At 39.8% G+C, this 26,437-nt stretch overlaps 1 protein-coding gene across 3 annotated transcripts in view; it reads left to right on the top strand.

The window, feature by feature from the left end:
• Window positions 1–20,666, top strand: part of ATP8B4 (ATPase phospholipid transporting 8B4 (putative)) — a 285,374-nt gene extending 264,708 nt beyond the window's left edge. For all 3 annotated transcript variants that reach the window (XM_053596147.1, XM_053596146.1, XM_053596148.1), the window contains 3 exons: window positions 12,404–12,542; window positions 16,195–16,325; window positions 17,994–20,666. In XM_053596147.1, the coding sequence (XP_053452122.1) occupies window positions 12,404–12,542; window positions 16,195–16,325; window positions 17,994–18,275 (552 nt within the window). In that variant the 3' untranslated portion in view covers window positions 18,276–20,666. The remainder of the gene's footprint in view (window positions 1–12,403; window positions 12,543–16,194; window positions 16,326–17,993) is intronic.
• The last annotated feature ends 5,771 nt before the right edge of the window (window positions 20,667–26,437 follow it).

Here is a 26,437-nt window from a genome sequence, read left to right as displayed (position 1 = left end):
CTTTATCTTTGGGATGGAGTGTTCTATATGCGTCTATCAAGCACAGTTGTTGTAGGGTCTCATTTAAGTCTCTTATATCCTTGTTTAATTTCTGTTTAGAGGATCTGTCCAGCTCTGTAAGAGGAGTGTTAAGGTCCCCTGTTATTATGGTATTATCAGATATCATATTGCTCAGACTGAGTAAGGTCTGTTTCAAGAATCTGGGAGCATTTAAATTGGGTGCATAGATATTTAGAATTGAAATGTCTTCTTGTTGTATTTTTCCCTTGACCAATAGAAAGTGACCATCTTTGTCTGTTTTGACTTTAGTTGCTTTAAATCCACATGTATCTGAAAATAAGATTGCAACTCCTCTTTTCTTCTGAATTCCATTTGCCTGAAAAATTGTCTTCCAACCCTTGACTCGGAGCTTTAATTTGTCTTTTGAAGCCAGGTGTGTTTCTTGCAGACAGCAAATGGACGGCTTGTGTTTTTTAATCCAGTCAACCAATCTATGTCTCTTCAGTAGGGAATTCAAGCCATTAACATTTATTGAGATAATTGATAAGTGTGGTAGTATTCTATTCGTCTTATTTTGTGAGAGTCCTTTGCTTAGTTTTATCTTTTGCATCAGTGTGGAGGTTAGGTTCTGTCCTTTAATTTCTGAGTTCTTACTTTGCTGCTGATCCATTGTGGTGGTCAGTGTGCAGAACAGGTTGAAGTATTTCCTGTAGAGCTGGTCTTGTTGTGGCGAATTTCCTCAATGTTTGTATATCCGTAAATGATTTGATTTCTCCGTCAGTTTTGAAGCTTAGCTTAGCAGGGTACAGAATTCTGGGCTGAAAATTATTCTGTTTAAGTAGATTAAAGGTAGATGACCATTGTCTTCTTGCTTGAAAATTTTCATTAGAGAAGTCTGCGGTCAATCTGATGGATTTGCCCCTGTACGTCAACTGGCGCTTACTCCTGGCACCTTGCAGAATCTTTTCTTTTGTCTTGACTTTGGACAGGTTCATCACAATGTGTCTTGGAGAAGCTCGGTTAGAGTTGAGGCGACCTGGGGTCCGATAGCCCTCTGAAAGCAGTGTGTCAGAATCTTTGGTGATATTTGGGAAATTTTCTTTTATAATATTCTCTAGTATGGCTTCCATTCCTCTGGGGCATTCTTCTTCCCCTTCTGGAATTCCTATAACTCGTATGTTGGAACGCTTCATAAAGTCCCATAATTCTGACAGTGAACGTTCTGCTTTCTGTCTCTTCTTTTCTGCCTCTTTTACTATCTGAGTTATCTCAAAAACTTTGTCTTCTACCTCTGAAATTCCTTCTTCTGCATGGTCCAACCTGTTGCTGATACTTTCCATTGCATCTTTAAGTTCCCTAATTGACTGTTTCATTTCCTTCAGCTCTGCTATATCCTTTTTATATTCTTCATATCGTTCATCTCTGATTTGATTCTGTTTTTCTATTTCCTTTTGGTTAATTTCCACTTTATTAGCAGTTTCCTTCATTGTTTCCATCATTTCCTTCATTGTTTTCAACATGTGTATTCTAAATTCCCTTTCTGTCATTCCTAATATTTCTGTATAGGTGGAATCCTCTGCAGTAGCTATCTCATGGTCCCTTGGTGGGGTTGTTCTGGACTGGTTCTTCATGTTGCCTGGAGTTTTCTGCTGGTTCTTCCTCATGGGTGATTTCTTTTATTTGTTTCCTTGCCCTTATTTTCCTTTCTCTCCTCTTGCTCTTTAAGTTCTCGTGCCTGTGGACTAAGGGTTACAGGACCAGAAGTGTGAGAAGGTTTAAGAGCAAGAAAAGGGATGAAAGAAAGGAGGACCGAGTGATAAGAATAAAAAAAAAGAAAAATAGAGAAAGGAGAGGGTGTGGGTATAAGGAATATTGACAAAAAGAAGAGAGGCACAGAAAGAGGGAGACAGAGCAATATAGGTGTACAGTAGGGTACTTTGATACAACCTTAAAAAAAAAACCACCTTCTGGGGGTGCCCAGTGGGGTGGTTCCCTTGAGGTCAGCAGCTCTTTGCTAACCTGATCAGACACAGTACCCCACCTCCACCAAGTAGAGAGGAAAGACAAAAATGCTGTAAATCAAACCAAAACAAGCAAACAGAAAACTTTATGGGGATAAAATTGGCTGGAAAAACCAAATAATAGTGGTAGAAACACTAACAAAAATGAAGTTCTAATTATTGAAATAGGCAGCAATGGGAAATTATAATTAAACTAGAGAAATTGAGAAAGAAAAAGGATCTGTATGGAAAAGGTTGAACTTAAAAAACAAAACAACAATCCACAACATCAAAATAAACAAAAAAAACAGCCAAACCAAAAAAACAAAACAAAACAAAAACAAAAACAAAAAAAAAAACACAACCAAAAACAAAGCAGTATGTATATGTTATTGAATATTGTCTGGGCAACACGTGGTCTTCTGGGGTATGAGATGTTAATCACAGTTCTGATACGACTGGAGGCTGCTAGTTTCTCAAACCCCAGCAGGTGGACACCCTAAAACTCTCTTCCGCCCACTTAAAAGGCACTTTGAACTTGTTCACTTACTGAGCAGAAGCTTTCTCAGGGAAGTGCTTGTCGCTGGAATCACTGCTGAAGTGGCTATCCACTTACCCTGTGTGCCAAAACTGGTCTCCCTCTGCCCCCGAGGGTTAGGGCTGCAAGGCGGCTCAGACCCTGCCCTTAGGCTACTTGGTCGCTGGGTTACCAGCTCCCACCCAATTCCAGCTCTGCGACCCTGAGGGCGGAGCTTGCCGGGGCAGATCGCTCACAATGTCTGCCTGTGACCCAGAGCCAAATACTATTAGCTCCGTCTGGCTCAGCGGCTCAGACTGGGGCCCTAGACAAAGGCCAAAGTTCTCCGCACTGCCGCTCAGGCTCTCCCCAAGGCAGTTCATCTGAGTGCCAAGTCCAAAGACACCAAAACAGTTCACAGGTAAGGCCTTTCTGGTTTGCAGTCTCGCTGCTACTGAACTTACAGTTGCGGGCGGGTTTAGATGGATTGAACACACGTGACCACTTGCCGGTTTTCTGCTGTTTTAGTCCTCCTCTTGGGGTCCAGAAGTCTCTCGCTGACTCCCTGTATCCTCTCAGGGTGATGATAGGCAGATCCCACCAGCCAGAGATGCCTGGAGTCCTATCTCTCCAGACTCACGGTGCCCAGATGCAAGGAAGCTGTTACTCGTCTGCCATCTTGCTCCGCCTCCTCGGACTAGGTTAATTTTCAAACCTTGTCTTCAAGCTCTGAAATTCTTTCTTTTGCTTAGTCTAGTATATTGTTAAAACTTCCTACTGTATTTACATTTCCTAAGTGACTCTTTAATTTCTAGAAGGTCTGTTTTTTTTCTTTATCTATCTCTTTAATGAAATTTTCATCCATGTATTGAATTATGTGGTTGGTCTCTTTGTGTAGCTCTCAACTTTTTTGTCTATCCCATTGATCTTACTTGTCATCCTTATTCTGAATTCCATATATGACATTTTAACAATTTCTTTTTGGTTGGAGTCTGTTACTTGAGAACTACTGTGATCCTTTGAGGATGTCAAAACAGCCTGTTTTTTTTTTTTTTCCATGTACAGAATTCTTATGCCGGTTCCTTTTCATCTAAAACCTTTCTCTCAACTCAAGACAGATATCTATGTGGTACACCCGTTCTCTACTGGGAAATCTGAAGAGAAGGAAGAGTGGGTGAAATCCTTGGATGGCATGAGTCCTACTCCAGAAGATTGACTAATCAGGAGAGGGGGAGGTGCACTGTGAGTCTTTTGCATCTTGCTCCTATGCATTAATGTTGCAGGTAGAGTATGGGTCATGCTGTGCCCAGGTCTGGCAGTGATGTTCATTTGGTGTGTGGTAGCCTGGGTGCTCATCTAACCAGGTCCTTGGCAGTGATGGGGCATTTGGCGTGCAACTACACAAGAGTTTGCCCCATCCAGGTCCTTCAGTGATGATGTTACCCAGGTGACAGAAACAGCTGCTATCCTACTTAGATGACAGTGACAAGTACTTGGAACTGCAGGCACTGTCTCCACCAAGATCTTTTGGCAGCTTCAGCTACCCAGGGTTGCCTGGGTAATGTTATCTGGCATTTGGTACATGGGTGCTTGCTCTCTCCTGGTCCCCCAGTGGTGGTGGGGGTGCATAGCACCTCCCCATAAGGTACGCAAGAGCATCTGGCCTCCCTGCTTCTCCCCAGCCTGTCAGCGGAATGAGGAGGTGGCAGCAACAGATCTTAACCCCAGACAGATGCAGCACTGGGACCTCAAAATGGTGCCAGCTGCAGTGCCCAGGGTTTAGGAACTAATAAGACCCCACCATGCCTTCTCTCTAGAGCAATTCAGCTGCACAGTCTCAAATCAGCTCCATGTGTCAATCTAGTGGCCTGCTGCAATGGAGGGACCCTCCTGCTGCTCCGATTGCAGTGTTCACTGGGGAAGTGTAAGCCCAGGCTCTGTTTTCTATCCCTGTGTGTCTCTAATCCTGCTGAGTGGGTCACTACACTTCCCTCTTACATTCTGGGCACCTCTTATTGGCTCTCTGTTGATTCTCAATGCTGTCTCTCAGATGATTGATCGAAGGTGAAAATCCACTAGGTACTTTTGATCCTCTCGTGAGAGTGGCAAGTACAGGCCGCGTTTTCTTGTCTTCCATGTTGCTTCTCCCCCCACCACTAAAATGTTATCGTTAGTATATGGGCCTCATAGATCTTGTATCTATGGATTTGTCATCCATGTGTCATATCTTTTTGTGTATGATTTACATGTTTCCAAGTTTATATTCTCTGTTGTGGGATAGTATTTCCATTTTTCTTTTCCATTTCATTTTATTTTATTTTATTGTTAAATCATAGCTGTGTACATTAGTGCAATCAAGGGATACAATGTGCTGGTTTCATATACAATCTGAAATATTCTCATCAAACTGTTCAACGTAGCCTTCATGGCATTTTCTTAGTTATTGTGTGTAGACAATTGTATTCTGCCTTTAGTAAGTTTCGCCTGTACCCATTCTAAGATGCACCATAGGCGTGGCCCCACCGATTACCCTCCTTCTACCCTAACCTCCCTCCTCCCTTCCCCTTCTTTGGCCCTTTCCCCATATTCTTGTGCTATAGTTAGGTTATACCCTTCATGTGAAAGTTATAAATTAGCTTCATAGTAGGACTGAGTATATTAGATACATTTTCTTTCATTCCTGAGATACTTTTCTAAGAAGAATATGTTCTAGCTCCATCCATGTAAACATGAAAGAGGTAAAGTCTCCATCTTTCTTTAAGGCTGCATAATATTCCATGGTGTACATATACAACAATTTGCTAGTCCATTCGTGGGTCGATGGGCACTTGGGCTTCTTCCATGACTTAGCAATTCTGAATTGGGCTGCAATAAACATTCTGGTACAGATGTCTTTGTTATATTGTGATTTTTGGTCTTCTGGGTATAAACCTAGTAAAGGAAGTATAGGATCGAATGGCAGGTCAATTTTTAGGTCCCTAAGTATTATCCAAACATCCTTCCAGAAGGAACATATTAGTGTGCATTCCCACCAGCAGTGTAGAAGTGTGCCCTTTTCTCCACATCCACGCCAACATCTCTGGTTTTGGGATTTTGTTATGTGGGCTACTCTTACTTGGGTTAGGTGATATCTCAAAGTAGTTTTGATTTGCATTTCTCTGATGATTAAGGATGATGAGATTTTTTTCATGTGTTTGTAGATTGTGCGTCTATCTTCTTTAGAGAAATTTCTCTTCAAGTCCCTTGCCCACCCTGGGATGGGATCACGTGTTCTTTTCTTGCTAATATGTTTGAGTTCTCTGTGGATTCTGGTTATTGGACCTTTATTGGAGGTATAACCTGCAAATATATTCTCCGATTCTGAGGGCCGTCTGCTTGCTTTACTTATGTTCTTGGCTGTGCAGAAGCTTTTTAGTTTGATCAGGTCCTGGTAGTGTATTTTTGATACTGCTTCAATTGCCTGGGGAGTCCTCCTCATAAAATATTCACCCAGGCCGATTTCGTCAAGAGTTTTCCCTGCACTTTCTTCAACTATTTTTATAGTTTCATGTCTTAAGTTTAAATCTTTTATCCAGTGAGGGTCTATCTTAGTTAATGGTGAAAGGTGTGGGTCCAGTGTCAGTCTTTTACATATCACCAGCCAGTTCACCCAGCACCATTTGTTAAATAGGGAATCTTTTCCCCACTGAATGTTTTTAATTGGCTTGTCAAAGATCAAATAATGATAAGTAGCTGGATTCATCTCTTGGTTCTCTATTCTGTTCCAGACATCTACATCTATGTTTTTGTGCCAATACCATGCTATTTTGATCACTATCGATTTATAGTACAGTCTCAGGTCTGGTAGCGTGATTCCTCCTGTTTTGTTTTTATGCCTGAGTAATGTTTTGGCTATTCGAGGTTTTTTCTGATTCCATATAAAATGAAGTATTACTTTTTCAAGATCTTTAAAATATGACAATCAGCTTTAATAGGAATTGCATTAAAATTACATATTGCTTTGGGTAGTATAGACATTTTAACAATGTTGATTCTTCCCAGCCATGAGCATGGTATGTTTTTCCATTTGTTAACATCTTCAGCTATTTCTTTTCTTAAAGTTTCATAGTTCTCTTTGTAGAGATCTTTTACGTCCTTTGTTAGGTGTACTCCCAAATATTTCATCTTCTTTGGCATTACTGTGAAAGGACTAGAGACCTTGAGTGTTTTTTCGGCTTGGTTATTGTTGGTATACATAAAGGCTACAGATTTATAAGTGTTGATTTTGTAGCCTGAGACATTGCTGTATTCCTTGATCTGTTCTAAACGTTTTGTAGTAGAATCCTTAGTGTTTTCTAGATATATGATCATGTCATCTGTGAAGAGTGAAAGTTTGATCTCTTCTGACTCTATGTGGATACCCTTGATCGCCTTTTCTTCCCCAATTACAATGGCTAAAACATCCATTACAATGTTAAAGAGCAACGGAGACAATGGGCAACCTTGCCTGGTTCCTGATCTAAGTAGAAATGATTTCAATTTAACTCCATTCAGAATGATATTGGCTGTGGGTTTGCTGTAGATAGCCTCTATTAGTTTAAGAAATGTCCCTTCTATACCAATTTTCTTAAGTGTTCTGATCATGAAGGGATGCTGGATATTATCAAAAGCTTTTTCTGTGTCAATTGAGAGAATCATATGGTCTTTACTTTTTAGTTTGTTTATGTGCTGAATTACATTTATAGATTTATGTATATTGAACCAGCCTTGAGACCCTAGGATAAATCCCACTTGGTCATGGTGTATATTTTTGATGTGTTGTTGGATTCTGTTTGTTAGTATCTTATTGAGTATTTTAGCATCAATATTCATTAGTGATATTGGTCTATAATTTTCTTTTCTTGTTGGGTCTTTCCCTGGTTTGGGGATCAGGTGATGTTTGCTTCGTAGAATGTGCTGGGTAATATTCCTTCTTTTTCTCTATTTTGGAAGAGGTTTAGTAATATAGGTACTAGTTTTTCTTTAAAGGTTTGGTAGAATTCTGATGTAAAGCCATCTGGTCCTGGGCTTTTCTTTTTAGGGAGATTTTATATAGTTGATGCTATTTCAGAACTTGATATAGGCCTGTTCAACATTTCCACTTCATTCTGGCTAGTCTTGGTAGGTGGCGTACTTCCAGATATTGGTCGATTTCTTTCAGATTTTCATATTTGTGAGAGTAGAGTTTCGTGTAGTATTCGTTAAGGATTTTTTCAATTTCTGAGCGGTCTGTTGTTATTTCATTGTTACCATTTTTCATTGGTGAAATTAGAGATTTTAGTCTTTTTTTCCTGGTTATGTTGGCCAAAGGATTATCTATTTTATTGATCTTTTCAAAAAAACAACTTTTGGATTTATTGATCTGTTGTATAATTGTTTTGTTTTCAATTTCATTTAATTCTGCTCTGTTTTTGTTTATTTCTTTTCTTCTGCTGGGTTTGGTGTTGGAATGATCTTCCTTCTCAAGTTGCTTGATGTCCCATTAAGTTATTGACTTCGTCTCTTTCTGTTTTCTTGAGGAAGACTTGCAGTGCTATAAATTTCCCTCTTAGGACTGCCTTTGCAGTATCCCAGAGGTTTTGATAACTTGTGTCTTCATTGTTGTTTGTTCCAAAAATTTGGTGATTTCTTTCTTAATCTCATCTAAAACCCATCTATCCTTCAGCATAAGGTTGTTTAGCTTCCATGTTTTTGTATGGGTATGCAGATTCCTGTTGTTAATTGAGTTCAAGTTTTATTCGTGATGGTCTGAGCAGATGCAAGGAATTACTTCTATTTTTTTTTTTTTAATTTTCTGAGGTTAAATTTGTGGCCTAGGATGTGGTCAATTTTGGAGTATGTTCCATGGGCTGATGAGAAGAATGTGTATTCGGTTTTGTTGAGATGAAATGTTCTGTAGATGTCTGTTAAGTCCAGATGTTAAATGGTTAAGTTTAAATTTAAAATTTCTTTGCTTAGCTTCTTTTTGGAGTATCTGTCCAGCACTGCTAAAGGGGTGTTAAAATCTCCAACTACTATGGAACTGGAGGAAATCAAGTTGCTCATGTCTGTTAGAGTTTCTCTTATAAATTGAGGTATCTTCTGGTTGGGTGCATAAATATTAATAATTTAAATCTCGTCATATTGAGTATTATTTAACAAATATGAAGGTCCATCCTTATCTTTCCTTATTTTGGTTGGTTTAAAGCCTATTGTGTCTGTGTACAGGATTGTAATGCCTGCTTTTTTCTGCTTTTCATTTGCCTGGAGTATAGATGACCATCCCTTCACCATGATTCTATATTTGTCTTTTAATACAAGATGAGATTCTTGTATGCAGCCTATATCTGGCTTGAGTTTTTGTATGCAGTCAGCCAACCTGTGCCTCTTTAGAGAACAATTTAAACCATTCACATTAATTGAGAATATTGATAAGCCTTTTGAGAGTCCTGTGGACATTTTTAATCCTTTTGCGACTGTGGAAGTTGGAATTTGATAAAAATTTTCTGGGTGAGTTTACTTTTGTGGTTGAGGGTTACACTGGTCTTTATGAAGGATAGGTCTGAGAATATCCTGGAGAGCTGGTTTAGTTATAGCAAATTTCTTCAACATGTGAATGTCGTTAAGTATTATTTTCTCCATCATAAATGAAACTCTAGCTGAGTACAGGATCCTGGGTTGAATGTTATTTTGTTTTAGGAGATTAAAAGTCGATGACCATCCTCTTCTAGCTTGAAAGGTTTCAGCAGAGAGATCTGCAATTATTCTAATATTCTTCCCCTTGTTGGTGATGGTTTTCTTTCATCTGGCTGCTTTCAGAATTTTCTCCTTCATATTAACTTTAGTGAAGTTGATTATGATGTGTCTGGGGATGTCTTATTTGGGTTGAATTCTGCTGGAGTTCTGAAACTGTCTGCTATCTGAATTTCAGAATCTCTTGGCAAGTCTGGAAAGTTCTCCTTCATAATCTCATGGAGAAGAGACTCTGTGCCTTGTGAAGCCACTTTGTTGCTTTCGGGGATCCCTATAAGACGAATATTCATTTTCTTCAAATTATCCCAGAGCTCTCTGAGAGAATGATCTGTTTTTACCCTCCATTTCTCTTCTTCTTGGAGAGTTTGGGAGCGTTTGAAAGCTTTGTCTTCGATGTCAGAGATCCTTTCTTCTGCTTGCTCCATTCTGTTACTGAGGGATTCTACTGTGTTTCTCAGATCTTTGAGGGATGCAACTTCTTGTCTCAATGTGTCAAAATCTTTGGTCATTTGGTCTTTGAATTCGTTGAATTCTTGAGATATCTTTTGGTTTACTGCTTGGAATTCTAATTCGATGTTATTTGCTATCCAGATTCTGAATTCAATTTCTGACATCTCAGCTATTTTTTTGTGCATGGGATCTTGTGCTGTGTCTGCCGCATTTGTCCTTGGGGGAGTTGATCTACTCTGATTATTCATATTGCCAGAGTTTTTCTGTTGATTTTGCCTCATGATTGTTTTTCACCTTGCCTCTGGCCATCCGCAGAGTTGGAGAGGAGTCTCTCCAAGATTAGACCCCAGCAGGATTACTCTATTGTTGCTGGATCTTTGTAGGGAGTGACCCTGTGTAGTTCCTCTGGGGCTGCCCTAGTCAGGGAGTTCTGGTTGTGGAAGCAGCTCCGGAGTGTGACACACCCAGATCCAGCAACTGGGTGTGGTGTGGTGTACAAGGTTCTGGGAGTGCCTGGTGCCCAGTGACTTTAGCACAGAGAGCCCAAGGCTCTAGCAGTCTCTGGCCAGGAGAAGGGCTCCGCACAGAGGCAGGGAGGACTCTGGATGGCTTGGGGCTACCAGAGTCCCTGGCCAGCCTAGCAGGCTTGTGTGGAGGCAGGGAGGGTACAGGAGTGAGGACATTTGGTTGCACGGCTCCCGCAGTTCCTGGTCAGGGCGTGTGGAGGCCCCGTGGGTGTGGGCCGCGGGTCGGGGGTTGTGGCACAGCTCTTACGGAGGTCTGGGCGGCGCAGCTCTTATGGAAGTCCGAGCAGGGGTCTTTTCTACTTTTTTTTTTATGTTTTTGTTTTCTAGATTTATCGCTCTTGGTAGAGTACCATGGTGTCATAGCTCACAGCAATCTCGAACTCCTGCTTAGGTGATTCTCTTGCCTCAGCCTCCCAAGTGCTGGGACTACAGGCACCTGCCACAATGCCTGGCTATTTTTTTGTTGCTGTTTGGCTGGGGCCCTATTTTTATTTGTTTTTTCCCCAGAAGATTAATTCAGTTCTTATCAGTGACAATTCTTTGGTTTCTATATTGAAGTTTTAAATTTAGAAATAGTGTTTTATTATCCTTTAGGTGTCTTTTCTATAACCTATTAATAATTGCATCTCCTTAAAAAGTTTTAGTTCATTTTTTTTGTTGTTTTACTACTTGTTTATCTCTTCTGTTCTTTAATAAGAGCCATTCATCCTTTTATTTTATTTTTTTCTTCTTTAGCTTACTGTGTTTAAATGGCCTGTCATTTTTCTTTGCAAACTCTTACCCACACATGTCAGGCTATTGTTGTTTCTTAATGATGATGAGCTGATAGGTGGTGGAAGGCAGAGATGGAGATTTTGGTCTTATATCTTGCAACCAAATGAATTGGAAAACCAGCATCTCTTTTTTGAAGTATGGATGGCAGGACTGTTTTCAGACCTTTTGAGGGGAGGAAAGGCTATCCTTTTATAAAGACACATCCAAGACTCCCAGCATCTTTTTAATAGAGCAAATTTTAGAGAATACTAAACTGAAAGTAAAAAAGAGGAAGTAAGTCTCCACATGTTGAGAGGGATCTATTTACTATGCTAGTAGGACCTCCTCAGGCATATGAGAAATATCTGAAATTCTACTAAAAAATGCCAAACTGTACTTGGACTTGGACCACTTGGGACCTCTGAAATGCAAATAATAATACCAGAACTTACTCTTTCTTCCTCTGGAGAATTCAAGAGTTCATATTTACCAGTGGCTTCCTTAATTCTCCAGTTGCAGGCCAGTCTTCTTTTCCTGAGCTGCTACAACAGTTGTTGGAAGGGAAAAGCATTTGTGATCAGTTCCAAAGTCACCATGAATCCCAGTTTCTGCATTTTAAGCTAAAAGAGGATTAAGAATTTTTCTTTGTGGGCGCGCCTGTGGCTCAGTCGGTAGGGCGCCGGCCCCATATACCGAGGGTGGTGGGTTCAAACCCGGCCCCGGCCAAACTGCAACCAAAAAATAGCCAGGCGTTGTGGCGGGGGCCTGTAGTTCCAGCTACTCGGGAGGCTGAGGCAAGAGAATCGCTTAAGCCCAGAAGTTGGAGGTTGCTTTGAGCTCGGTGAGGCCACGGCACTCTATGGAGGACCATAAAGTGAGACTCTGTCTCTACAAAAAAAAAAAAAAAAAGAACTTTTCTTTGTTATTATTTGAGTAATTTAAGAGACTAGATCATCAAATGAGTTGAAATATAGATGTAAAATAAACTATGTATGTGTAAAAATTATCATGTGAAAATGTACACACAGATTATATAAATCTTTTCACTTGCCTACCACAGAAATAATTTTTTTCTAAAGGAAAGGTTTTGGGGACCATTTGAAAAATAACTTTAAAATTATAAAACACTGTATTTTCTTATTTAATATTTTATCTTCTGATTCTGATTCAACCTTTGCAGATATTATGGCTTGCATATATGAGTTCTAAAGTCAATTGTGTACCAGAATATAAAGTCAAATCAGTCCCATGTGTGTGTGCAGAAAATGGGAGTTTGTATGGTTGGCCTAGCATCTAGACAGGTGTAACCTTCCTGTCACAGAGCAGATCTGGGGAAACATCAGTTGGTAAAATAATACTGTTTTAATCCTCAAAGACCTCCCCTTTGCATTTGACTTTATTTACAGATAGCCTTGGATACCAGTTACTGGACTGTCATTAATCATGTCTTCATCTGGGGAAGCATTGCTACCTATTTCTCAATTTTATTTACAATGCATAGTAATGGCATCTTTGGTGTCTTCCCAAACCAGTTTCCATTTGTTGGTAAGTGAGTCAACTGTCTAGTGGGCTTCATGTGGTGCTGCATTGATTTGTCTTTAGCTGATTTTTGTGTGTGGTGTTGGTGAATGACCAACGATTCTTTCTCTAGGAAATGATTAAGGTAGGCATCTGAAGGCTTCCAGACTTGAAGAAGCTCTGAAAGATTCATTTCTGCTGTCTCCATCAGATGCAGAAGAATCACTGTGATAGCAGTTTACAGATTCTCAGCAGCCCAGATGCAGTGGGCTGTCCTTTTGCAAAGAAAAGACATAGTACATATATTGGGGCTGTCTGAAGACTGATGACATATTCATATATGGTAGAAAAGGGAAAGAAATACTTCACTTTTCTGTTTATGCCACATTACCACCAAAATCTCTGCCAAAATCCACCTATAGAACTTACTTGTATTTAGATAAGAAAGGAATAATGTACAATTTAGAGCTTTCTAAAAATTCTTGGATGTTAGTTCTTAAGCAGCTTGAAGAGCAGGCTTTGTAGTTAGATAGAGTTCAAGTGCCCACTCCACTACTTAATGAGCTGTGTGATGGTGGCAAGTTTCTTCTCCTTTCCATGTGAGGGTGTATAGGAATAAACAAATTCTTTTATACTCTCAACAATCAATGCAGAAGACTTCTGTCACCTCTAGTCATCAAGAAGGAGGAATTTCTTCCCACCAACAACCAATGAATTCTGCAACAGACAACTGATTATCCTCCAATTCAGTTCCAACATTATCTTCCTGGAGATAGTGTCAGAACCCACAGGGTAAGGGCTTAGTCCCATGAGACTGCCTCCTGCTTCCAGAGGCAATCACAAGCTCCAAGATGTTTTACTTATACTGCTGACAAATTTGCTGTAGGTTGGGATTCCCACTGGCTATAAATTGGGAACCCCCTCTTTGGGTTCAATTAATTTGCTAGAATGTCTCATGGAACTCAGGGAAACATTAACTTATGTTTACCAGATTATCCATAAAGAATGTTATGAAGGATACAGATGAAGAGATGCATAGGTGATTTGTAGGGGACAGGCTGCATAGCTTCCATGCATTTTCTGGACAAGTTACCCTTCAGAAGCCGTCACATACATGTTCAGCTATTTAGAAGCTCTCCAAATCCTGTTCTTTGTCTTTATGAAGGCATCATTATATAGGTGTGATTAGTTAAATCACTGACTATTTGTGATCATCTTAACCTTCAGCCTCTCTTCCCTCTTCAGGACGTTGTGGGGGTAGGGCTGAAAGTTCCAACTCCCTAATCCTGCCTTAGTCTTTCTGATGATCAGCCCTCATCCTGAAGCTACTTAGGGACTTCCAACTTTCAGTCATCTCATTACCATAGAAAACACTTATCAGTTTGAATAATCCAAGGATAGTTAAGCTCCATTGTAGGCCAGGAAATAGGAAGAAGACCAAATATCATATCACAGTAGATTTTAATGTCTTCACTTATAAACTGAGGATATTAATAGTCTTATTTTTATAGATAATTTATAAGGATTACATGAAATAGTACACATAAAGTACTCAGTATGTATCCTGGTACATAGTACTTTTTCAATAAATGTCAACTGTGAGGACAGTAATTATTATTATTCGAGTAAATGTGGCTTGATTGATAGTTGGGGACATTGCAGAGGAATTTGAATGTCATTTAAGTAGCAAAGGACTTCCTAAAATCTGTGAGATTCTATTATTCTACAAAGAGTATACATCTGATCTCTGTATATAGAATACTACCATTGCACTCCCCATCTCAAAATGATTCCCAGCAAAAGTCACTGAGCTTTACACAAGAAAATCATTATGTGTTTTCTCAGAGGTTTTGAAACTTCCAGTGTGTATGAAATAAGTTGGTAAGTGATGTTTCTGGGTTCATCCTAATAAACTGGAAGGATGCACAGTGACAACCTTCTTAAGACTGAAATTTGCATGCATTATTTAGGGAACTCAGTCTAGAAGAACAGTTCTTAGAGAACTGATTCATGTAGAAAGCAAATAGGACCACTAGGACCACAATAAGTTTATAAGGTTAGTAAAGTTACATATTTACATTTTTGCAAATGTACCTGAAATTATAAATTCCATTTAAATGTACACATATGCTTAGGAATATTGTTCTTCATTCGACGATTGCCCTTCCCTACATGTACATGGCAATCTTTAAATTGTATCACTATTACTTGCCATATATTGTTAATACTTTGCTTACCAGATTCCAACCATGTAGGGACAGGTTGATTATAAAAAAGAATAAGCATATTAGGAAAGAAAGGCACTAAATCTATTTTTAAGTTTTTGACTTTTGTTTTATTTTTGGTTGCCAATTCTGAAAGTTCAGTGCATTGATTAGAAGACTTCTAGTCTTCAGAGAGCATTCTAACTTGCATAAGGAGACTGGAATGCTTCAACTGGAGAGAGTAGTGTGTGGGGAGCACTCTCTTTAGCTAAGCACATGCCATTCCGGGAATTAATTTCTAAGCTCCAATGAGATTTTTCAAAAGTTAGATCAACATTGGGGTTTCAGAAAAAAATATTTTTTCCTTAGTAGCTAGCAGCAAACAGGAGTGTGGTTTTAAAGTGAAGCATGTTTTTTTCCAGCCATGCCTGGGGGTACTGAGTTTAAAGGAGCTCAAAGAGACCTGTAATTTATTCAGTCAAGTTTATTTCTGCCCATGGCTGAAGGCAACTGGAGTCAGTTGCTCTTTGCTAGGCAGTCACTACCCTCAAAAGCCAAGAAAAACAGACAGAACACTCAGAGGCCAAGCGCTCATACCCAAAGCCCATTTGAACGGTGTTAACACTTTAGCACTGGGAGATGGGACCTGGATAATTAGGAGGTGTCATGATAAATCCCTAGAAACTGAGCAGGAACAAAAGTTTATTTTGGTGATATAAGTGGGGTTGGCATCTTCTTGTGGAATTTGTCTGTCTGCATTATTGACCCTTATTGTCTTGTTAAACAAACATTGAGGTATGTGTGGTGTGAGGATGAAGTTAGAGATGAGTTTCATTGTCCTGTTGCCCTAGCATGTTGGAGGGCTGCATCAGCAGTCTACTGGTAAGAAAGATGCCCTTGTCACAAACCCAGGAGCCTCTGTAATCTCCTGGAAGCTTTGGGAACCAGAGGAACATCAAAGAAATAACAAGTTCTTTTAAGGCAGGTTTTCTGGGTCATTCCCTGGAATTTAAGATTGACTCTACAGTAGATAAAGCTTACCTTTTTTAATAGCATAGCTAGTCAACAAAACCATTATTTGAGACTGTACTTGTATCCAGAACATTTATTATACAGGAGAATGTGCCATTAAAAAATAATGGTTGCTTTGTAGTTAAGGGATCTTGAGGCTGGAAGAGAGATCTGTGCTTCATGAGTGAAGCTGGACTGAGCCTGGGTCAGAGAATTTTTGGTTCATGTTGGCAATCTCCAAGTAAGTGACCAGGCCACTAAGCAGTTCCCAAAGGTGATCTTTCCACTTTTCCCTTCTCATCACCACTGAATATACTGTATCCTGGGAAGACATTTAGTGGTTCTCTTTGGGCAATCCAAACCTCATGATTTCAAGAAAGACCTCATAGGAACAGACAAAAAGCCTATTGATTAATATTTCAGTTCTATTTATAACCGCAGTGCGTATTTTTCTCTAACGATAGGAAATGCATGGCATTCCTTGACCCAGAAGTGCATCTGGCTTGTTATTCTCTTAACAACAGTGGCTTCAGTTATGCCAGTGGTGGCATTCAGATTTTTGAAGGTGGATTTATACCCAACCTTGAGTGATCAGGTACGTCTCAGTGTTGATGAGTACTTGGAAGCCAGCTTTTGGCTCTTGGCATTGTATCTTTCTGCCTGGACTGGAAGCTCAAGAGGGGCTTATGAAATTCTCATAAGCAAACACCCTTGGGTAGATGGGATCACATCAGAATAGATGGGACTGCCCACATCTTGAAGGTACTAGTCCTGAGTGCCAGTAATGAGAGGTGTCTAGACTAAATGTGTGTGTGTGTGGGAGGGGTCATAAGTTACAAGTTAAGGTGAGTATTTTAAAAAGCTGACCTTTTAAAAAAGGAACCCCCTGGACCATTGTCCCAAAGAAAGGCAGCTATGGGGAAAGTTATTGACTTGAGGGCAAATAGAGGGTACAATAAAAGAGAGATAAGCAAGGAGTGGGTCAAAGGGGCTCAACATTTTTGTAGAAACATAGCAGATTCAGAAACATGGGATGATGTTGCCTTCTGAATGGATTAAAAAAGGGAACAGCAGTGTGAGGGATGGGTTAGGAAATAGAAATCAGGAAAATAGGAAGAACACACGATAGAAATAACTAAACTGGGGAAGTAACAACGTATTTCAGTGCTTCCTGGAAGGGGCATGTGAGCAGAACAATGTCACGTGGGCCAGGGCACAGATTAAAAGAGAAAAGGAGAAAGAAAGAGGAGATCTACACATGTAATTGTAGCCATGTCACAAGAAGGGGTACAATGTTGCTGGGGTGAGTGGGAACAGGCCAAAGCTGCTGAGAGGAAGGGAGGCAGAGCTGTGTTTACTGTGATGACCCTCCCATTGTGGGACCAAAGTAGGAAAAGATTCCTTCTGAAAAGATACACAGAGTCCCTTGCCACATCTGTCCTCTCTCTTTGGCCCCATGAGCTCATTTTGATAGAGACCCTGAAAATTAAGGATGAGCTGAAGGAAGGAAGAGGTGGCTCTTTTTCCTGTATTAAGGCTGACTGTGAGCTTCTGCTTAACAGCTTTCTCCTGACACAAAAGTCGGACTCCAGCCATTTGCCAAATCAGAGGACAAGGTCTCTTACAACAACCTCAGGTTTTTCTCTCCTTGACTTTACAGGGAAGTGAAAGAATTTCTGGAAACCCACCCAGATACTGCTGGGCATTTTAAGAAGCCATGAATCCCCCACCCCTCAAATTAATCAAATCCCCGAGAGCCTCATGATACATTGACCTACAACAAAAGTTAAAAATTTCTGAGTCTTATTTTCTATATTTTCTCTTAGTCCAGTTACTGATAACTGTTGGATCCAGAGAAACCCTAAAAGAGAGGGGAAAGGCAGTTTTGGGAGAACAAGACTATAAATTGTTGTGGGGACTTAGTGTGGTGCATGTTAGAAAGTCTCTCTGTGCGAAAGTGTGCTTCCGTATCTTTAAGATGCATTAGGTGGAGACAATAATGAAATTTGTCTGGATAATTCTTGTTTACCTAATAGTCTCTTGGTAGGAATAAAAACTTACTAGTGCCCAGTGTCCAGTGTGATCTGCTGGGTAGAAGATTTCTTAGGGTTTTATGTTTAAAACCTCCTTTTGCAACGAAGGTGAGTATTCTATTATTATTCATGTTGTTTATACTGAAAAGGCTTTCACTTTACAAAGTGGCCCACTGCCTGGAGTCTGACATATGGCTGTGTCATCTCACCCTGGGTCTTTTCCTCTCCAGATCCGCAGGTGGCAGAAGGCTCAAAAGAAGGCAAGACCTCTAAGTAGCCGAAGGCCTCGGACCCGCAGGTCAAGCTCAAGAAGATCTGGATATGCTTTTGCTCACCAAGAAGGCTATGGAGAGCTTATTACATCTGGAAAAAATATGCGAGCTAAAAATCCACCGCCAACATCAGGGTTGGAAAAGACACTTTATAATAGCACTAGCTGGATTGAAAATTTATGTAAGAAAACCACAGACACAGGGAGCAGCTTTAGCCAGGATAAAACAGAGAAATTGTGAGTCAAGATAAATTTGAACTATACAGTTATCTTTTCACTTCAGGTGGAGCTGAAAATTCAGCTGGCTCGAATTTGGGAGCTGGGACTAGAGGTGGGGCAGGTTGCCCCACTTGATTTCAATCTGTGCCAGACAGCTGCCGGTGCCCATCATGAAGGTGTGTGCTCCACGGAAAACTAAGCCAGATGGTGACTGTCTAATTTGTGATTTGGTCAACAAAATCCTCACAGTACAAGCACAGTTTTGTTTTTGTTTTTGTTTTTTAAATCAACCTAGATTCCAAATTAACCTGAATTTCAAAGTCTTATTTATGGAGAAAAACTTGTAAATTTGTGTAGACATTGAATGAATACTCAGGTAGATAAAAGGATGCATCTCAAAGGTGTGTATCCAAGTTGAAAAGCATGCTGGTTGACAGATAAACACGTCTGTGGAGGAGGAGCAGCCTTTCCCAAGGTACATGTTCAAGATTTAGAGCGTGTACTATGGTACTTTCATGCTATGAGTTGTGTGTCACTGTTTAGTCTGATGTCCACCTGCCTGTTCATACAGGACAGCAAATCACTTTCATGCATGAAGAATAGAAAACCATGTTTGTCTCCTCATTTTTCTACCAGTCTAGGGACAAAGTAGACTGAGTATCTTACAGCTGGGTCAGCTGGCAATTTGGTCAAAGAGCTTTCAAACTGAAGGCACAAGTTCATGAAATGTCAAAGAGAGGCTCTCTATGAAGTATTCTAAACACTTTTCAATGGCTTTTATAACTTCAGCAGTAATTTGCTGAGCATCACCCAGACCATGAATGGAATCAGCAAAGCATTGAAATTTCACATTTTGATAGTATTCTGTATCATCTATGAGCAAACACATTCAACATTTCCAGTTTTAAAAACTTCAGAACTGGAGTCCTCGCAAGATAGCGTTGGTGGTCAGATGCGCTTCGTGAGGGACAGATGATGCCTGAATGCTGAAGGAGAAACCTTCCAGAGAACCAGCACAAAGATTCTAAGCGGCGACCCTGAAACTAATTAATCCTCCTAAATCTTAAAACCTGAGGATGACATAGAACAAGCATAAATTTACAAGAAGCAAAGGAAGAAAACATATTTATCTGGGAACATTTCAGCTACACTTTTGACTTGGTAACTGTTCTCCCCCTCAAAAATCAAGAGTTTGGGAGAGGCGGAGCAAGATGGCAGCCGAGTAACAGCTTCCCTGTGTCTGGGCACCGTGAGTCTGGGGATATAGGACTCCAGGCATCTCTGGCTGGTGGGATCTGCCTATCATCACCCCTGAGAGGATACAGGGTGTCAGCGAGAGACTTCTGGACCCCAAGAGGAGGACTAAAACAGTGGAAAACCGGCAAGTGGTCGCGTGTGTTCAATCTGTCTAAACCCGCCCGCAACTGTAAGTTCAGTAGCAGCGAGACTGCAAACCAGAAAGGCCTTACCTGTGAACTGTTTTGGTGTCTTTGGACTTGGCACTCAGCTGAACTGCCTTGGGGAGAGCCTGAGCGGCAGTGCGGAGAACTTGGGCGTTGTCTAGGGCCCCAGTCTGAGCCGCTGAGCCAGACGGAGCTAATAGAGTTTGGCTCTGGGTCATAGGCAATCATTGTGAGCGATCTGCCCCGGCAGGCTCTGCCCTCAGGGTCGCAGAGCTGGAATTGGGTGGGAGCTGGTAACCTAGCGACCAAGTAGCCTAAGGGCGGGGTCTGAGCCGCCTTGCAGCCCTAACCCTCGGGGGCAGAGGGAGACCAGTTTTGACACACAGGGTAAGTGGATAGCCACTTCAGCAGTGATTCCAGCGACAAGCACTTCCCTGAGAAAGCTTCTGCTCATCCACAGGCACGAGAACTTAAAGAGCAAGAGGAAGTGAAAGGAAAATTAGGGCAAGGAAACAGATAAAAGAAATCACCCATGAGGAAGAATCAGCAGAAAAGTCCAGGCAACATGAAGAAGCAGTCCAGAACAACCCCGCCAAGGGACCATGAGGTAGCTACTGCAGAGGATACCACCTATACAGAAATGTTAGGAAGGACAGAAAGGGAATTTAGAATACACATGTTGAAAACAATGAAAGAAATGATGGAAACAATGAAGGAAACTGCTAATAAAGTGGAAAATAACCAAAAGGAAATCCAAAAACAGAATCCAATAAGAGATGAACGATATGAAGAATATAAAAAGGATATAGCAGAGCTGAAGGAAATGAAACAATCAGGGAACTTAAGGATGCAATGGAAAGTATCAGCAACAGGTTAGACCATGCAGAAGAAAGAATTTCAGAGGTAGAAGACAAAGTTTTTGAGATAACTCAGATAGTAAAAGAGGCAGAAAAGAAGAGAGAGAAAGCAGAACGTTCACTGTCAGAATTATGGGACTTTATGAAGCGTTCCAACATACGAGTTATAGGAATTCCAGAAGGGGAAGAAGAATGCCCCAGAGGAATGGAAGCCATACTAGAGAATATTATAAAAGAAAATTTCCCAACTATCACCAAAGATTCTGACACACCGTTTTCAGAGGGCTATTGGACCCCAGGTCACCTCAACTCTAACTGAGCTTCTCCAAGACACATTGTGATGAACCTGTCCAAAGTCAATACAAAAGAAAAGATTCTGCAAGCTGCCAGGAGTAAGCGCCAGTTGACCTACAGGGGCAAATCCATCAGATTGACCGCAGACTTCTCTAATGAAAATTTTCAAGCAAGAAGACAATGGTCATCTACCTTTAATCTACTTAAACAGAACAATTTCCAGCCCAGAATTCTGTACCCTGCTAAGCTAAGCTTCAAAATTGATGGAGAAATCAAATCATTTACGGATATACAAACATTGAGAAAATTCGCCACAACAAGACCAGCTCTACAGGAAATACTTCAACCTGTTCTGCACACTGACCACCACAATGGATCAGCAGCAAAGTAAGAATTCAGAAATTAAAGGACAGAACCAAACCTCCACACTGATGCAAAAGATAAAACTAAGCAATGGACTCTCACAAAATAAGACGAATAGAATACTACCACACTTATCAATTATCTCAATAAATGTTAATGGCTTGTATTCCCCACTGAAGAGACATAGATTGGTTGACTGGATTAAAAAACACAAGCCATCCATTTGCTGTCTGCAAGAAACACACCTGACTTCAAAAGACAAATTAAAGCTCTGAGTCAAGGGTTGGAAGACAATTTTTCAGGCAAATGGAATTCAGAAGAAAAGAGGAGTTGCAATCTTATTTTCAGATACATGTGGATTTAGAGCAACTAAAGTCAAAAAAGACAAAGATGGTCACTTTATATTGGCCAAGGGAAAATACAACAAGAAGACATTTCAATTCTAAATATCTATGCACCCAATTTAAATGCTCCCAGATTCTTGAAACAGACCTTACTCAGTCTGAGCAATATGATATCTGATAATACCATAATAACAGGGGACCTTAACACTCCTCTTACAGAGCAGGACAGATCCTCTAAACAGAAATTAAACAAGGATATAAGAGATTTAAATGAGACCCTAGAACAACTGTGCTTGATAGACGCATATAGAACACTCCATCCCAAAGATAAAGAATATACATTCTTCTCATCACCCCATGGAACATTCTCCAGAATTGATCATATCCTGGGACACAAAACAAATATCAACAGAATCGAAAGAATTGAAATTTTACCTTGTGTCTTCTCAGACCATAAGGCACTAAAGGTGGAACTCAACTCTAACAAAAATGCTCGACCCCACCCAAAGGCATGGAAACTAAACAATCTGTTGAATAACGGATGGGTGAAGGAAGAAATAAAACAGGAAATCATTAACTTCCTTGAGCATAACAACAATGAAGACACAAGCTACCAAAATCTGTGGGATACTGCAAAAGCAGTTTTGAGAGGAAAATTCATCGCTTTAGATGCCTACATTCGAAAAACAGAAAGAGAGCACATCAACAATCTCACAAGAGATCTTACGGAATTGGAAAAAGAAGAACAATCTAAGCCTAAACTCAGTAGAAGAAAAGAAATATCCAAAATCAAATCAGAGATCAATGAAATTGAAAACAAAAGAATCATTCAGAAAATTAATGAAACAAGGAGTTGGTTTTTTGAAAAAATAAATAAAATAGATAAACCATTGGCCAGACTAACGAGGAATAGAAAAGTAAAATCTCTAGTAACCTCAATCAGAAATGATAAAGGGGAAATAACCATGATCCCTCAGAGATACAAGAGATCATCTCTGAATACTACCAGAAACTCTATGCCCAGAAATTTGACAATGTGAAAGAAATGGATCAATATTTGGAATCACACCCTCTTCCTAGACTCAGCCAGGAAGAAATAGAGCTCCTGAACAGACCAATTTCAAGCACTGAGTCAAAGAAACAATAAAAAATCTTCCCACCAAAAAATGCCCTGGTCCAGATGGCTTCACTCCAGAATTCTATCAAACCTTCAAGGAAGAGCTTATTCCTGTACTGCAGAAATTATTCCAAAAAATTGAGGAAGAAGAAATCTTCCCCAACACAGTCTATGAAGCAAACATCACCCTGATACCAAAACCAGGAAAAGACCCAAACAACAAGGAGAATTTCAGACCAATCTCACTCATGAACATAGACGCAAAAATTCTCAACAAAATCCTAGCCAATAGATTACAGCTTATCATCAAAAAAGTCATTCATCATGATCAAGTAGGTTTCATCCCAGGGATGCAAGGCTGGTTTAACATACGCAAGTCTATAAACGTTATCCACCATATTAACAGAGGCAAAAATAAAGATCACATGATCCTCTCAATAGATGCAGAAAAAGCATTTGATAAAATCCAGCATCCTTTTCTAATTAGAACACTGAAGAGTATAGGCATAGGTGGCACATTTCTAAAACTGATTGAAGCTATCTATGACAAACCCACAGCCAATATTTTACTGAATGGAGTAAAACTGAAAGCTTTTCCTCTTAGAACTGGAACCAGACAAGGTTGTCCTCTGTCACCTTTACTATTCAACGTAGTGCTGGAAGTTCTAGCCAATACAATTAGGCAAGACAAGGAAATAAAGGGAATCCAAATGGGAGCAGAGGAGGTCAAACTCTCCCTCTTTGCTGACAACATGATCTTATACTTCGAGAACCCCAAAGACTCAACCACAAGACTCCTAGAAGTCATCAAAAAATACAGTAATGTTTCAGGATATAAAATCAATGTCCACAAGTCAGTAGCCTTTGTGTACACCAATAACAGTCAAGATGAGAAGCTAATTAAGGACACAACTCCCTTCACCATAGTCTCAAAGAAAATGAAATACCTAGGAATATACCTAACGAAGGAGGTGAAGGACCTCTATAAAGAAAACTATGAAATCCTCAGAAAGGAAATAGCAGGGGATGTTAACAAATGGAAGAACATACCATGCTCATGGATGGGAAGAATCAACATTGTTAAAATGTCTATACTTCCCAAAGCAATCTACCTATTCAATGCCATTCCTATCAAAATACCAACATCGTACTTTCAAGATTTGGAAAAAATGATTCTGCGTTTTGTATGGAACCGGAAAAAAACCCCGAATAGCTAAGGCAGTTCTCTGTAACAAAAATAAAGCTGGGGGCATCAGGATACCAGATTTTGGTCTGTACTACAAAGCCATAGTGCTCAAGACAGCATGGTACTGGCACAAAAACAGAGACATAGACACTTGGAATCGAATTGAAAACCAAGAAATGAAATTAACATTTTTCAACAACCTAATCTTTGATAAACCAAACAAGAACATACCTTGGGGGAAAGACTCCCTATTCAATAAATGGTGTTGGGAGAACTGGATGTCTACATGTAAAAGACTGAAACTGGACCCACACCTTTCCCCACTCACAAAAATTGATTCAAGATGGATAAAGGACTTAAACTTAAGGCATGAAACAATAAAAATCCTCCAAGAAAGTATAGGAAAAACACTGGAAGATATTGGCCTGGGGAAAGACTTCATGAAGAAGACTGCCATGGCAATTGCAACAACAACAAAAATAAACAAATGGGACTTCATTAACCTGAAAAGCTTCTGTACAGCTAAGGAGACAATAACCAAAGCAAAGAGACAACCTACACAATGGGAAAGGATATTTGCATATTTTGAATCAGACAAAAGCTTGATAACTAGGATCTATAGAGAACTCAAATTAATCCACATGAAAAAAGCCAACAATCCCATATATCAATGGGCAAGAGACATGAATAGAACTTTCTCTAAAGACGACAGGCGAATGGCTAACAAACACGTGAAGAAATATTCATCATCTCTCTATATTAGAGAAATGCAAATCAAAACAACCCTGAGATATCATCTAACCCCAGTGAGAATGGCCCACATCACAAAATCTCAAAACTGCAGATGCTGGCGTGGATGTGGAGAGAAGGGAACACTTTTACACTGCTGGTGGGACTGCAAACTAGTACAACCTTTCTGGAAGGAAGTATGGAGAAACCTCAAAGCACTCAAGCTAGACCTCCCATTTGATCCTGCAATCCCATTACTGGGCATCTACCCAGAAGGAAAGAAATCCTTTTATCCTAAGGACACTTGTACTAGACTGTTTATTGCAGCTCAATTTACAATCGCCAAAATGTGGAAACAGCCTAAATGCCCACCAACCCAGGAATGGATTAACAAGCTGTGGTATATGTATACCATGGAATACTACTCAGCCACTAAAAAAAATGGAGACTTTACATCCTTCGTATTAACCTGGATGGACGTGGAAGACATTATTCTTAGTAAAGCATCACAAGAATGGAGAAGCATGAATCCTATGTACTCAATTTTGATATGAGGACAATTAATGACAATTATGGTTATGGGGGGGAAACAGAAAGAGGTAAGGAGGGAGGTGGGTGGGGCCTTGTTGTGTGTCACACTTTATGGGGGCAAGACATGATTGCAAGAGGGACTTTACCTAACAATTGCAATCAGTGTAACCTGGCTTATTGTACCCTCAATGAATCCCCAACAATAAAAAAAAAAAACCAAACAACTTCAGAACTAAAACCAAACAAATTAATAAACATTTTTAATTATCATATACTCAGATCTAGGTCATTTAGAGTTAGTTTCTTTGATACTTAGCCGTCATGTTCAGAATTCAAGATATATGGAGATGAGGTTGGTTTTTTAGAAATGTTTCAGCTCAAGTTTCAGGCCACATGTGAGTCACCACGATATTTCTCATAAAACAATTCAGGCAGATTTGTGTTCAACTCCCTATACTGTTACTTTTTACCTCTATAACCCAAAGCAGGTAATGTGCCTTCTCTGAGACTCAGTTTCTTCCTCTGTAAAATGAGGATTTATTAGCTACCTCATGTGATTGTTCGATGATTGTCAAAACACAGATTCTCAAATCATTAAAAGCATCATACCCAGATGCATAGATGAGTTAAGTTCCAGTTGATTTAACTACAGAATAACAAGAATTTCAAAAGAATATGAAGAATTGGAATTTAAGCAATCAGTGGGGAAGATTGATGATGTGAGACTGCTATGTAAGATATAAAACTGGTTAGTGTCCTACAGGAAACATAATGCAACTATAACTTTGGAGGTAAATTTCTGTACTAGAATGCAAAAGTAAAGTATCCTGCCTTATGGTTTACTACAAATCAAGCCCCAAGTCTACAGTATCCTTATTCTGGTCCCGATTGAATTATTAGTCAAACAAAGTTATATTTCCTAAGAGAGTCAGATGACCCTGGAGTGGGATTGATGCGTATTGGGCTATGTGATATTTATATAGGCCGATCTTCTTTTTGTTTCTTAATTCCCAAATCTGGGATCATTTTTCCTAAATATAATCAAATGAGAAAATGTGCACAAAAGAGTCTAATACAGAGCTTTAACACAATAACTGTTTATAGATGTTTCTTCCCCCCCCACACAACTGGCTAGTTGTACCCAGATGTTAGTTCTTAATGTCCAATTTGTCATTAGTTTCACTGTGTTTGCTCACTTTTGTAACATTTTTGAAAGATTTGAAAACTTTCAGTAAATATTTTGGCATGATTAGTGTTTGATGTTTTGTCTTTTCTTTATGAGAAATTCATTGGGAAGATTGTTGTTACTTTAGTCCACTGATTTTTTTTCTCTCTCTCCTTTAAATGACCTGGGAAAATG

The sequence above is a fragment of the Nycticebus coucang genome, chromosome 6 (assembly GCF_027406575.1).
Source record: "Nycticebus coucang isolate mNycCou1 chromosome 6, mNycCou1.pri, whole genome shotgun sequence".
Classification (NCBI taxonomy): domain Eukaryota; kingdom Metazoa; phylum Chordata; class Mammalia; order Primates; family Lorisidae; genus Nycticebus; species Nycticebus coucang.
Note: the sequence above shows the minus strand (reverse complement) of the source record. Positions and strands in the feature narration are given on the sequence as shown.